The 13,118-nt window shown below is 41.3% G+C and overlaps 1 protein-coding gene across 1 annotated transcript; it reads right to left on the bottom strand.

Annotated features, from left to right (window-relative positions):
* Positions 1-4,811: 4,811 nt before the first annotated feature.
* ripply2 (ripply transcriptional repressor 2) lies at positions 4,812-5,860 on the bottom strand. Its single transcript, XM_036975442.1, has 3 exons — positions 5,592-5,860; positions 5,368-5,441; positions 4,812-5,205 (listed from the first exon to the last, which is right to left on the bottom strand). The coding sequence occupies exons 1-3, from the start codon at positions 5,721-5,723 to the stop codon at positions 5,049-5,051; spliced, it is 363 nt and encodes a 120-aa protein (XP_036831337.1). The 5' UTR covers positions 5,724-5,860; the 3' UTR covers positions 4,812-5,048.
* Between the last annotated feature and the right edge of the window lie 7,258 nt (positions 5,861-13,118).

Raw genomic sequence — 13,118 nt, 5'->3', positions numbered from 1 at the left:
AAACTACTCTCACACTCCCAGTACCTGGTGTCACATAATTATCCCTATTTGTTCTCCTTTCTTTTTCCTGTGTGCCTTGTGACAGTATGCCTGTGTCCCGATACACAGCCCCATCTTCTGTCCTGACTTGATATGACTGAGGCGCAACCTCCTCCAAAACAGTAACTTTTCTACCCCATGAAGCCGGACCCAGCATTCGAACCACATCTTGAGCTGCCAAACTCTTCAACTGCGGGGTCCTGTCCTGCACAGCTGATTGGCAGTCATTCTGCAGAGAATAGACAACCGGGAATGCAAGTTGCATCCCATTAGGATTTCTGCAGGTGACCGGCCACACTCTAAGGGCGCTGCTCTCTAAGACAATAAAGCCTTTTTAAAGTCTCTTCACAATTTACACACCTTTTTCAGCCTTTCCGTTACTTTTAGGATATTGCATGTGGATATGGTCATGGAGTCACTTCCTGTATTTGAGCTGCAACTAAGGAGAATAGCTGAAGAGACCACAAAATATCCCATTCTTTGCAAGGTGATGCAGAATCTGGAAAATGGCTGGCAAAAAGGCTCTTGTAAGCAGCACTTCCCACTAAGCGCAGAGCTGTCAGTGGTCAATGGTGTGCTGTTGAAAACAACAGAATGGTGATACCTACTTCAATGCTTCAGAAAATGCTACAGAGAGTACATGAAGGACATCTTGGAGCTGAGAAATGTAAGAGGATGGACAGAGTCCCTTCACTGGCCAAATATAAATTCTGACATTGAGCAAATGGTGGGAAATTGTGACACCTGTCAAATTTCATATAGACAGCCCAAGGAGCCCATGTATATGGGAGAGGTACCCACCTCAGCCTGGGAGAAGGTTGGAGTCTACTTGTTTCACTGCAATGGTAAGGACTATTTGTTGACTATCGGCTACTTGTCAAATTACCCTGAAATTGCACTCTTGTCCAGCACTACAGCAAAGACTGACATTTTACATTTGAAATATTGTTTTGCTCGTCATGGGATACCCTAGTGGTGGTTTCTGATAATGCACCTCAGTTTGCTTGCAGTGAGTTTAAGATGTTTGCAGAGCATTATGAGTTTAGACATATATCCTCTAGTCTGCTATATCCTAAAAGTAACGGAAAGGCTGAAAAAGGTGTGCAAATCGTGAAGCGAATCTTAAAAAAGGCAGCACACAGTGGGACTGATCCATTCTTGGCTGTATTGTCTTACAGAGCATTGCCCTTGGAATGTGTCCGGTCACCTGCAGAAACCTTAATGGGACACAAGTTGCGTTCCAGGTTGCCTAGTTTCTGCCTGAATGACTGCCCATCAGCTGAAGTCAAGACACAAACTCTTCTATGACAAAGCTGCCAGAGTGTTGTTATCGTTGGCAGCCCAGGATGTAGTTCGAATTCAGGGTCCGGATTCACGGGATAAAACAGTCAGGACAGAAGATGGGGCTGTGTATCGGCGCAATAGACAAAGCCTTTTGAGAACACAGGAGACGTTTGAGGATACTCAGGACATTGGCATAGTGTCACTGGACACACCAAAAAAAATCAATGAGAACAAGTGGGGATGTGACAGAAGGTACTGGGAGTGGGACAGAAGAGTCAGATATAGTGCCTCAGACCTTGAACAGGCCAGCAGGCCTCCAGAAAGATTGAATATTCAGAGGTGATGTTTAATGGACCAAAAACTGACTCCTTGAGTTGGAGGGTTTTCTTTCGATATGTTCATGATTGAACATTTGAAAAGAGACATTAATTGATATTTGTGAATTGACATTGCTTGTTAATTATTATTTATTTGCTTTTATATCACCTTTATTTAACCAGGTAGGCTAGTTGAGAACAGGTTCTCATTTGCAGACCTGGCCAAGATAAAGCATAGCAATTGAATGAAATGTGTACGTTTGTATAAAAAATAATATAATATATATTTATAAATACAGTGCCTTGCGAAAATATTCGGCCCCCTTGAACTTTGCGACCTTTTGCCACATTTCAGGCTTCAAACATAAAGATATAAAACTGTATTTTTTTGTGAAGAATCAACAACAAGTGGGACACAATCATGAAGTGGAACGACATTTATTGGATATTTCAAACTTTTTTAACATATCAAAAACTGAAAAATGGGGCGTGCAAAATTATTCAGCCCCTTTACTTTCAGTGCAGCAAACTCTCTCCAGAAGTTCAGTGAGGATCTCTGAATGATCCAATGTTGACCTAAATGACTAATGATGATAAATACAATCCACCTGTGTGTAATCAAGTCTCCGTATAAATGCACCTGCACTGTGATAGTCTCAGAGGTCCGTTAAAAGCGCAGAGAGCATCATGAAGAACAAGGAACACACCAGGCAGGTCCGAGATACTGTTGTGAAGAAGTTTAAAGCCGGATTTGGATACAAAAAGATTTCCCAAGCTTTAAACATCCCAAGGAGCACTGTGCACACGATAATATTGAAATGGAAGGAGTATCAGACCACTGCAAATCTACCAAGACCTGGCCGTCCCTCTAAACTTTCAGCTCATACAAGGAGAAGACTGATCAGAGATGCAGCCAAGAGGCCCATGATCACTCTGGATGAACTGCAGAGATCTACAGCTGAGGTGGGAGACTCTGTCCATAGGACAACAATCAGTCATATATTGCACAAATCTGGCCTTTATGGAAGTGTGGCAAGAAGAAAGCCATTTCTTAAAGATATCCATAAAAAGTGTCGTTTAAAGTTTGCCACAAGCCACCTGGGAGACACACCAAACATCTGGAAGAAGGTGCTCTGGTCAGATGAAACCAAAATTGAACTTTTTGGCAACAATGCAAAACGCTATGTTTGGCGTAAAAGCAACACGCAGCATCATGGTTTGGGCCTGCTTTTCTTCAGCAGGGACAGGGAAGATGGTTAAAATGGATGGGAAGATGGACGGAGCCAAATACAGGACCATTCTGGAAGAAAACCTGATGGAGTCTGCAAAAGACCTGAGACTGGGACGGAGATTTGTCTTCCAACAAGACAATGATCCAAAACATAAAGCAAAATCTACAATGGAATGGTTCAAAAATAAACATATCCAGGTGTTAGAATGGCCAAGTCAAAGTCCAGACCTGAATCCAATCGAGAATCTGTGGAAAGAACTGAAAACTGCTGTTCACAAATGCTCTCCATCCAACCTCACTGAGCTCGAGCTGTTTTGCAAGAAGGAATGGGAAAAAAATTCAGTCTCTCGATGTGCAAAACTGATAGAGACATACCCCAAGCGACTTACAGCTGTAATCGCAGCAAAAGGTGGCGCTACAAAGTATTAACTTAAGGGGGCTGAATAATTTTGCACGCCCAATTTTTCAGTTTTTGATTTGTTAAAAAAGTTTGAAATATCCAATAAATGTCGTTCCACTTCATGATTGTGCCCCACTTGTTGTTGATTCTTCACAAAAAAATACAGTTTTATATCTTTATGTTTGAAGCCTGAAATGTGGCTAAAGGTCGCAAAGTTCAAGGGGGCCGAATACTTTCACAAGGCACTGTACATTTGATTGATGTGTTGTGCTATGTTGGTGTTGAAGTCATAGCACGTGCAATGCTGAAAACTCCAAGCGCTGAAGGTGTAGCCTGCATTCCTCATGCTTGCTTGAGCAACACCCTAACATTCAGATAGGGTCAGCTTTTTTAACTCCAGTGAACCTCACACTTATCAATGGGAAAATGTTTAAAAAAGGTTGAGGCTTACTCTAATAAAAAATGAAATAATATTATATATATATTTGGCAGCTGCGTTTAGATACGCATGTGAACTCTCGGAAGTAATATCCATGAAATGTTCTGTTATACAGTATAGGCGTGTAATAATATGGAATCTAACAGGACTATTGCTTGCGATTAACAGGCACAAATATTATTGTCTTTTTACTTTGGGAAAAGCATTGACTGTCAACTAGATTCGGCCTATATAGGCCAACTTTTAATGTGGAATGGATTCAGACATTTGACATGCACACATTTGGCATTGTTAACTCGATAAGGCCTTTGCAAGGTCACTGGCCCCACAGGGTGTGCTTATGTATGCACTGTGTGGTTTTATGATAGGAAGTGTTCACAGCGGAGCTCACACCGACTGACACTGTCGCAAGTGCTGGTCATCTGACCTTTCTTGGCCAAGAGGGTAAGTGATACACATGCCACGTCCTTGTCTCATATGAGGAATTTTACATTATTGGTGTTATGGGACATACAGTTTTGTTTAAGTAAGCTAGAACACAATTCGATTCAGAGTACTGTTGTGATGAATTGGAAAGTCAGTTAAATAAATGGAATCAAAAGCAATAGCCCCCAAAATAAAAAAAAATGATGAAATCAAATCAATGCATTTGTCACCTGCGCCGAATACAACAGGTGTAGTACAGTGAAATTCTTACTTACAGGCTCTAACCAATAGTGCAAAAAAGGTGTTAAGTGAACAATAGGTAAGTAAAGAAATAAAACAACAGTAAAAAGACAGGCTATGTACAGTAACGAGGATATAAAAGTAGCGAGGCTATATACAGACACCGGTTAGTCAGGCTGATTGAGGTAGTATGTACATGTATGTACATGTAGATATGGTTAAAGTGACTATGCATATATGATGAACAGAGAGTAGCAGTAGCGTGAAAGAGGGGGCGGGTGGCGGGACACAATGTAGATAGCCCGGTTAGCCAATGTGAGGGAGCACTGTTGGTCGGGCTAATTGAGGTAGTGTGTACATGAATGTATAGTTAAAGTGACTATGCATATAAGAACCAACATAATATTCACGGAGCTCATGTTTTAGTTTGTAAATGGTTTATTACAACTTCCACCATTGGATACAAATTTAAATAAAGATAGGCCAATATGAAATATAAATTTAAAAAAGTAGTCCTACTGCTTACATTCGTTATTAATATGGCATATTTACAGATATTTACACAAAATAATTATGCGAAATATATTAGTTTAGCATTTCATATAAAAAAAATATACATTCAGCTTTTTACATTGGGGAGAGAGGTATTTTGAAATTCAGCTCCTTCACGCTCTACTCTTCCTCGTCATTGTCACTAAAGCTCTCCTCGTCATCATTACTGCTCGAGTCTTCATAGAGGCAGATGGTTGCTTGCACTGGATAGGTGCGCAGAAGCATCTCTGCGTCCTGGTACAGATAATCGAAGCATCTCGATTTGGGCCAAAACAACCTAGAACACAAGACCATCAGGTTAGGTGTTTGAATTGAAAATACAACGTAGGCTAGGATATAGTTGATATAGAGTATAAAGAGCGAGGGCATCTCATTCACCATTAAGCACAAACAGAGACGCATATTTTCAACGTGATATTAGTGAGGTAATTTCACTTACTTTACTGGGTGTGTGATCTGTGGACTCTTGCAGTATTTGGTGTCTGGAAATCCTCCAATGGGCTTTGTGTAAGGCTGTGAGGAGGGAAAGAAAAACACGCATGTTAGCATAAACCTATACTATTTATTCCACCATAGGCTAACTAAACCTATGATACATCTAAATGAAATCCTCTACAAACAATCGACACGAATAATTTCGTTTTGAAAGTAGTCTGCACTAACCGTGTTTTCCGTGACCCTGCGTTCTCTGTCCGCTTTGCCAACCCAAGGTCTCCACAAATTAGCTGGCTGTTGAACAAAAATTCTTCCGGTAACTCCGCCAGTTAATCCACAATGACCGATGATATTTTCCATTATTTCTGATGATAGTTTCCTGATTAAGTCATCTGAGAATTTGCGATTGAGAGTGATGCCAGAGTTGAGTCAGACGCCCCTATATATCCGGCCAGGGAGCTCCTGCCAAATTGCGCTTTGACACTATCCAAAGTGTCCATGCGCCATGGTGGTGAGGTGTCAAGTCACACTTTGACAAACCTGCACCATATGGTCACACTCGCGCCCAGAGTGGCCTTGTTTGAGAATAGGTTCAACGTTTGTTGTGGGAGACTATAAACCTTTCAGAATTAGAAAGAATATTATCCAAGTCAATAGCCTATTGTTTATTTTTTTTGTATTATATGCTATAGGGCCTAATCGTTTACAAAAACGTATTAAAAACGAAAGAGCCAAGTGATTATTAACATAATTGAATTATCTAAGCATATATAGACGAAATTGACAGTGAATTTACTAATTTACTTAATCTTCCTAACAGCCTTCCTTACTTTGAACCATTTTCTTTTCAAGTCTGAAATAACTCGTGCCGATATCAAACTTTTATTTTGTATTTATTTAACCTTGATTTAACTAGGCATGTCAGTTAATTAAGAACAAATTTACAAAGATGGCCTACCCCGGCCAAACCCTAACCCGGAGGACGCTGGGCGAATTGTGTGTTGCCCTGTGGGACTCCCAATCATGTCCGGTTGTGATACAGCCTGGAATCGAACCAGGGTCTGTAGTGATGCATCTAGCACTGAGATGCAGTGCCTTAGACCGCTCCATCACTCAGGAGCTCGAACTGGTCAAGAAAGGGAGTTTATGGATCCCGGCACACGTTAGGTCAGTTTTTAGATTATTTTATTTTTTTACCATTCACTTACAGGGGAGGTTATGCAAAGTTAAGAACCTCCTCACTGCAGCTTCTGTGCTCCCAAACAGTTGATGATTTAATTCATTCATTTTATTTAACTAAGTCCGTTTAAGAAACAAATTATTATCTACAAAGACGGCCTACCCCGGACGAGCATGGGCCAATTGTGCGCCGCTGTATGGGACTCCCAATCACGGCCAGTTGTGATACAGCCTGGAATCGAACTAGGGTCTGTAGTGACGCATCTAGCACTGAGATGCAGTGCCTTAGACTGCTGCATCACTATTTACAGTAGTCCTAAATGCAAATTAACCCCACTAGGTGTGAAATAGCCCACATGCTTTGAAAACATCTCAGTGCCGATTGGTTCCACCAGTAGGCTACAACATATCAACCAAACAGTCACAAATACACAACCTACTAGGCATATTGTTGCAAATAGGAATAATATGGTTGTGCAAGCCATAGTTACATGTTGTTGGCTAACCTGTTTAACATTCAATTGTAAAACAACAATATTTGTTATTTACCAATTCTAAGGGATGCCTGTTAGAATTGTCAGGCATACTTGTGAATAACAGGACCTTTCACGGACATACACTCAGTGACCAAATTATTAGGACCCCCCTTTGCCCTCCAGAACAGTCTGAATCATTCAAGGCGTGGATTCTACAAGGTGTGGCTCAATTGGTATCAAGGGACCCAACGTGTGACATGAAAACATTCCCCACACCATTACACCATTGCAACCATTCCCCAACAGGGACACCAGGCAGGATGGGACACCAGGCAGGATGGAGCCATGGACACATGCTGCTTACTCCAAATTCTGACTTTGCCATCAACATGATGCCACAGTAACCAGGATTCGTCAGACCAGGCAATGTTTTTCCACTCCTCAATTGTCCAGTGTTGGTGATCACATGCACAATGGATCTACTTGTTCTTGTTTTTAGCTGATAGGAGTGAAACCCGGTGTGGTCATCTGCTGAAATAACACATCTGTGACAAGGACCGACGAGTTGTGTGTTATACTGCCTCATTATTTGCCTGTTTGTGGCCCGCATGTCAGCTTGCACGATTCTTGCCATTTTCCTTCGACCTCTCTCATCAACAAGCTGTTTTCGCCCCCAGGACTGCCGCTGACAATATCCATTTTGTTTGTCGTACCATTCTTGGTAAACCCTAGACACTATCGTGCATTAAAAGCACTGTCTGTAGTATCGTACCATTTTCATGAACGTGGTGGTGTATCTAATAAACTGAGTGTAGCTACACACTTCTTACCGTGAGGCTTGTAGCCTACTATGGGTTGCCAACAACACATTTTTCATTGAAATCTGACTAATATTTATTGTTTTATTTATTGTAGCCTATTTATTGTAGGATACTGACCTACGGAACTTTGATGAACTAAGAAGTTTAACTTTTCAACCTCTGTAGATATTTCCCCACGGATAGGAAAAATGTAAGGTTCCACTATGAGAGATGAAGGAGAGTCTGAGGAGTGGAGTGGTGAAAGAGATTTATACTTTTCAATTCACTTTTCAATTCACATTACATCCTTGTCTTACATTTCATTGTCTGGCAACACAACATTCTTGGTCTGCAGCTCCAATGGACTAGCTATTTAACAATCCAAGCAACTTTTCTTCAGAAACATATTCCAATATTGAATAATGCAAACAAACCATATTCCACTCAGGAATAATACAACAATCCGCAAGCATGTGCAGACAATTAAAGGGTTTATTTTCTTGTCCGTACACATTAAATTAGCTGAAAATACACAGCTAACACCTGCTAGCTAGCTAACTAACAACATGCTTCGTGATCAAGTAATGTTAGCATATCAATAATGGACGTTTACTCCTCCCATACTAATATAAAAGTACAGTAACGTTATCATACAGTCGCATTCATATAATAAAATAGGCTACATGGCTAGGTAAGGTTAGCTAGCAAGCTAGCTAGCTAAACAAAATAATTTCTGCATCATCACATAAACCTGCTGACTGTAGCTGAATGCTAACGTTTAGCTGTACCATAGCTGGATGTGAGCTTTTAGGTTTACACAAGCTACTGCATAAAAGTTACCTTAGAACAAACCAGGCAAACCATTATATCAATATCATTGAAGTCATTATATGTGGTAAAAGCAAATTATGATTGAAAATGTTGATAATTATGTGAGGGGTTGCTTCTTGCCTGGACCAGGTAGTCAAGTGCAGTCAAGCAACAACAACAAAAAAAACACTGTTTACTTTTATAGCTACAGTTTCAGAATGTAACAGGCTATTACATGTTTCTGTTGTTGCTAAAACCTCAATAAAACAAGTGTTGTTTTTTGGGGGAAAATGTCATTTATGTTTAATCACCCCCTGCTTAAAGGGGGGCAACTGTTTACGAGTGTCGTGTGCTCCGGAGGTAGCCTTCGAGACGTGACATGTTCACAAGTTTGCATTGCAGTATATGTGTAGCCGCGGATATTTTTGTGAAAAGTCTACTGTAGGAAGTGGGAAGACCCTCTAAGTGTGATATTCACTGGTGTTAAAAAGCTAACTCCGAGTGTTTTGGGTGCAGCTTTCCCAGGCGTGATTAATGCACACCTTTAGTGCCTGGCGTTTTCAGCACTGCAAGCGCTGGATCATGATTTAATTCTCCCACGTACTCTCTGACCTGATATCTATGTAGGCCAGGGATGGGCAACTTTGATCCCATATCCATATTTACATCCATACCCACACATGCAGTCAGAGCTGACATGGGCTACTTGAGTGACACTGTGACGAGAAAAACTGCTGATGTACAACCACATTTCCAAATGAAACTTTCTGTACTCTGCTATTCTAACTTTCAACAGTATGTTCCTAATTTGAGTTACATTTTTTTGGGGAAATTGATCCGCATGCCTACAACAGGCCGGGCTGCCAGTTACCCATCCCTGATGTAGGCTATCCGTGATAGTATGCCTGGTCGAACGCAAGCTATTGCAAAAACGTTCATGTCAGATCATGGTGAATAATACAACAGCATAAACCAACAATATTTTAACTGTCATCTTATCTTAAACAAGTTTTCTTGGGTTTAATACCTGGACTCTTATGGGACTTGTTTCTTGGACTGCTCTTTTAATTGTCAACTTCACTTTGTCCCCTAGTACAACCAGAATGGTATATGTCAACCTCTGGCCAGTCTTTCCCAGGGTGAAGTGATGCTGGTTTTCCTGATGGAACTGGGAACCCCCTCTGTGGTATTCCGGTGTTGGCATGGTTGGGTGTGAAGTTTACACACCTCCAGGGGTGAAGGCAACTCTGGTAGAGCCAGGGACTGGTGCATGCACTGCACACCAATGCCCATAGACATCATGACTTCATAAACGAACTCACTGTCTGATCTGATGATGTTCATGTCGGTTATCAGTTTTAGTAGCCTAATATAATCACGCTATTGCGCTATAATCAATGTGTTATTTCTTAGGTCTATTTTCCAATCTTCAAACAGGTTTTCTAATGGGTTACCTCTAGGTTCATTCAAAAGGCGAAACAAACCAACACGTACAGTACGTCAGCCGTGTGCAGCAGGTACACAGTGGTTGGCCGTCCTATTGCTTCTGACCACAGAACATCGCCTGGCATTTTCTCCCAACAATTCTACATGTTAAATCGTTACCAATCCTTGACACCCAGGTGTCCTTTAGATTTGACTTTATCACCAATGTGTTGTAGGCAATAACTTGTATGGAACCATAATTGGAAACTTCTGAACTTTTCTGAGTATCTTATCTGAACAACTTTTCAACTTCTGTCTAAAGTCTTTCCCAGGGTGAAGTGTTGGGTCTTCCTGTGGGAACTGGGAACCCACTCTGTGGTCATAATCAAATGATGGTATAGTTGGGTGTGAAGTTTACACACCTCCAGCGGTGAAAGCAAAGGCAGCTCTGGGTGAACCAGGGACTGGCGCATGCACTGCACACTGCATTGACCTGATGACCTGTTATTGAGGAGTGCATAGAAATAGATCCGACACAGGTAACACAGTATACATCGAGGTCCAAAAGTATTTGGACAGTGACACGTTTGTTGTTGTTGTTGTTGTTTTGGCTCTTATTATTGGTAATTGGTAATGGTGACAACAACATCAAAAAAACTAAACAAAAATATTGTCACTGTCCAAATACACCATATTGTGAGCATTGTTCTGGCTCTACCCGGGGCACTGACATTTGTGGTACAGGTCCTTAGGCTTTGACCGCATGAACCATAGAGCCCTGTCACAACCATCTCTCTCTCTCTCTCTCTCTCTCTCTCTCTCTCTCTCTCTCTCTCTCTCTCTCTCTCTCTCTCTCTCTCTCTCTCTCTCTCTCTCTCTCTCTCTCTCTCTCTCTCTCTCTCTCTCTCTCTCTCTCTCTCTCTCTCTCTCTCTCTCTCTCTCTCTCTCTCTCTCTCTCTCTCTCTCTCTCTCTCTCTCTCTCTCTCTCTCTCTCTCTCTCTCTCTCTCTCTCTCTCTCTCTCTCTCTCTCTCTCTCTCTCTCTCTCTCTCTCTCTCTCTCTCTCTCTCTCTCTCTCTCTCTCTCTCTCTCTCTCTCTCTCTCTCTCTCTCTCTCTCTCTCTCTCTCTCTCTCTCTCTCTCTCTCTCTCGTTAGAATATGATATTTTTAATTCTTACGTCAAGCAACATGGTGAACTTTTCGACCTCTAGGTCCGTCGATCCTTTCCCAGTGTAAGAGGTCCACTGGTTTTCGAGTGTTGCAGCCCTGCCTGCACTGGTGTGAAGAATGCACACCTTCAGGGGTGAATAATGTACAACGCTGAACGTGCCTGCATTGTATTACAGTAAAGTTTCATAAAAGATGAGACCATTTTTTTTGTCCATAAGGTTTGCAATAAATGGACATTTGTTTTTGGCACTCTGGGTTGCAGGGTAATAAGATAAAAGCAGACATAAAACATACATATAGCATGACACACATTGAACATTTAACATGCTTGGCAGACTCCTAATTAGGATTGTCACAACAAAGAGGATGATGGATTTATTTAGCCAATTTTTCCTTGCGAGTGGTACGTTTAGTCTCCAACCTGACAGCAACATTTGGAAGGATGCGTGCAGTGGGTGGGTGTTTTCGTTGAAGACCTGGAGTGATTTTATTGTGACACAGGGCCTAAATATGACTTAGGAGAATAAACAACTCCCTTTCAAAGAAAATGGAATCCAATGGAGAGGGTGGGTATGGTTTCAGATAAATTCATAAAAAATGTGCACAGACTTAAGCAAAAACTGAGCACTACTGCTTTGCTTTGATGTAATTTATTTATATGATTTGCTTCACCCCACCATAAGTATTTTTCTTTATTTGCGAGACCAGCTTATTCATGTCTATTCCACAACGCTAACCAGGGACCCTCTGAACCCATCAACAACTGCCTCCCACGAAGCATCGTTACCTATCGCTCCACAAAAGCCACAGCCCTTGCAGAGAAAGGTCTCAGAGCGAGTGACGCCACCAATTGAAACAAGATTAGCGCTCACCCTGCTAACTAGCTAGCCATTTCACACCGGTTACATAGACAGTTGAAGTCAGAAGTTTACATACACTTAGGTTGGAGTCATTAAAACTCATTTTCAACCACTCCACAAATTTCTTGTTAACAAACTATAGTTTCGGCAAGTCGGTTAGGACATCTACTTTGCATGACACAAGTAATTTTTCCAACAATTGTTAACAGACAGATTATTTCACTTATAATTCACTGTATCACAATTCCAATAGGTCAGAAGTTTACATACACTAAGTTGACTGTGCCTTTAAACAGCTTGCAAAATTCCAGAAAATGATGTCATGGCTTTAAAAGCTTTTGATAGGCTAAATAACATAATTTGAGTCAGATGGAGGTGTACCTGTGGATGTATTTAGAGGCCTACTTTTAAACTGAGTGCCTATTTGCTTGACATCATGGGAAATTCAAAATAAATCAGCCAAGACTTCAGAAAAAATGGTAGACCTCCACTTTTTCCTTGGGAGCAATTTCCAAACGCCTGAAGGTACCATGTTCATCTGTACAAACAATAGTATGCAAGTATAAACACCATGGACCCACGCAGCATCATACCATTCAGGAAGGAGACACGTTCTGTCTCCTAGAAATGAACATACTTTGATACGAAAAGTGCAAATCAATCCCAGAACAACAGCAAAGGACCTTGTGAAGATTCTGGAGTATCCAGAGTAAAATGAGTCCTATATCAACATAAACTGAAATGCCGCTCAGCAAGGAAGAAGCCACTGCTCCCAAACCTTCATAAATAAGCCAGACTACGGTTTGCAACTGCACATGGGGACAAAGATCGTACTTTTTGGAGAAATATTCTCTAGTCTGATGAAACAAAAATAGAACTGTTTGGCCATAGTGACCATCATTATGTTTGGAGGAAAAAGGGGTAGGCTTGCAAGCCGAATAACTTCATCCCAACCGTGAAGCATGGTGTCACGCCCTGACCTTAGAGATCCTTATTATTATGGTTCCCAATCAGAGGCAGCTGTCATTCGTTGTCTC

This window comes from Oncorhynchus mykiss, chromosome 4, assembly GCF_013265735.2.
Source record: "Oncorhynchus mykiss isolate Arlee chromosome 4, USDA_OmykA_1.1, whole genome shotgun sequence".
Classification (NCBI taxonomy): Eukaryota; Metazoa; Chordata; class Actinopteri; order Salmoniformes; family Salmonidae; genus Oncorhynchus; species Oncorhynchus mykiss.
This window is presented reverse-complemented; position numbering and strand designations above follow the sequence as displayed.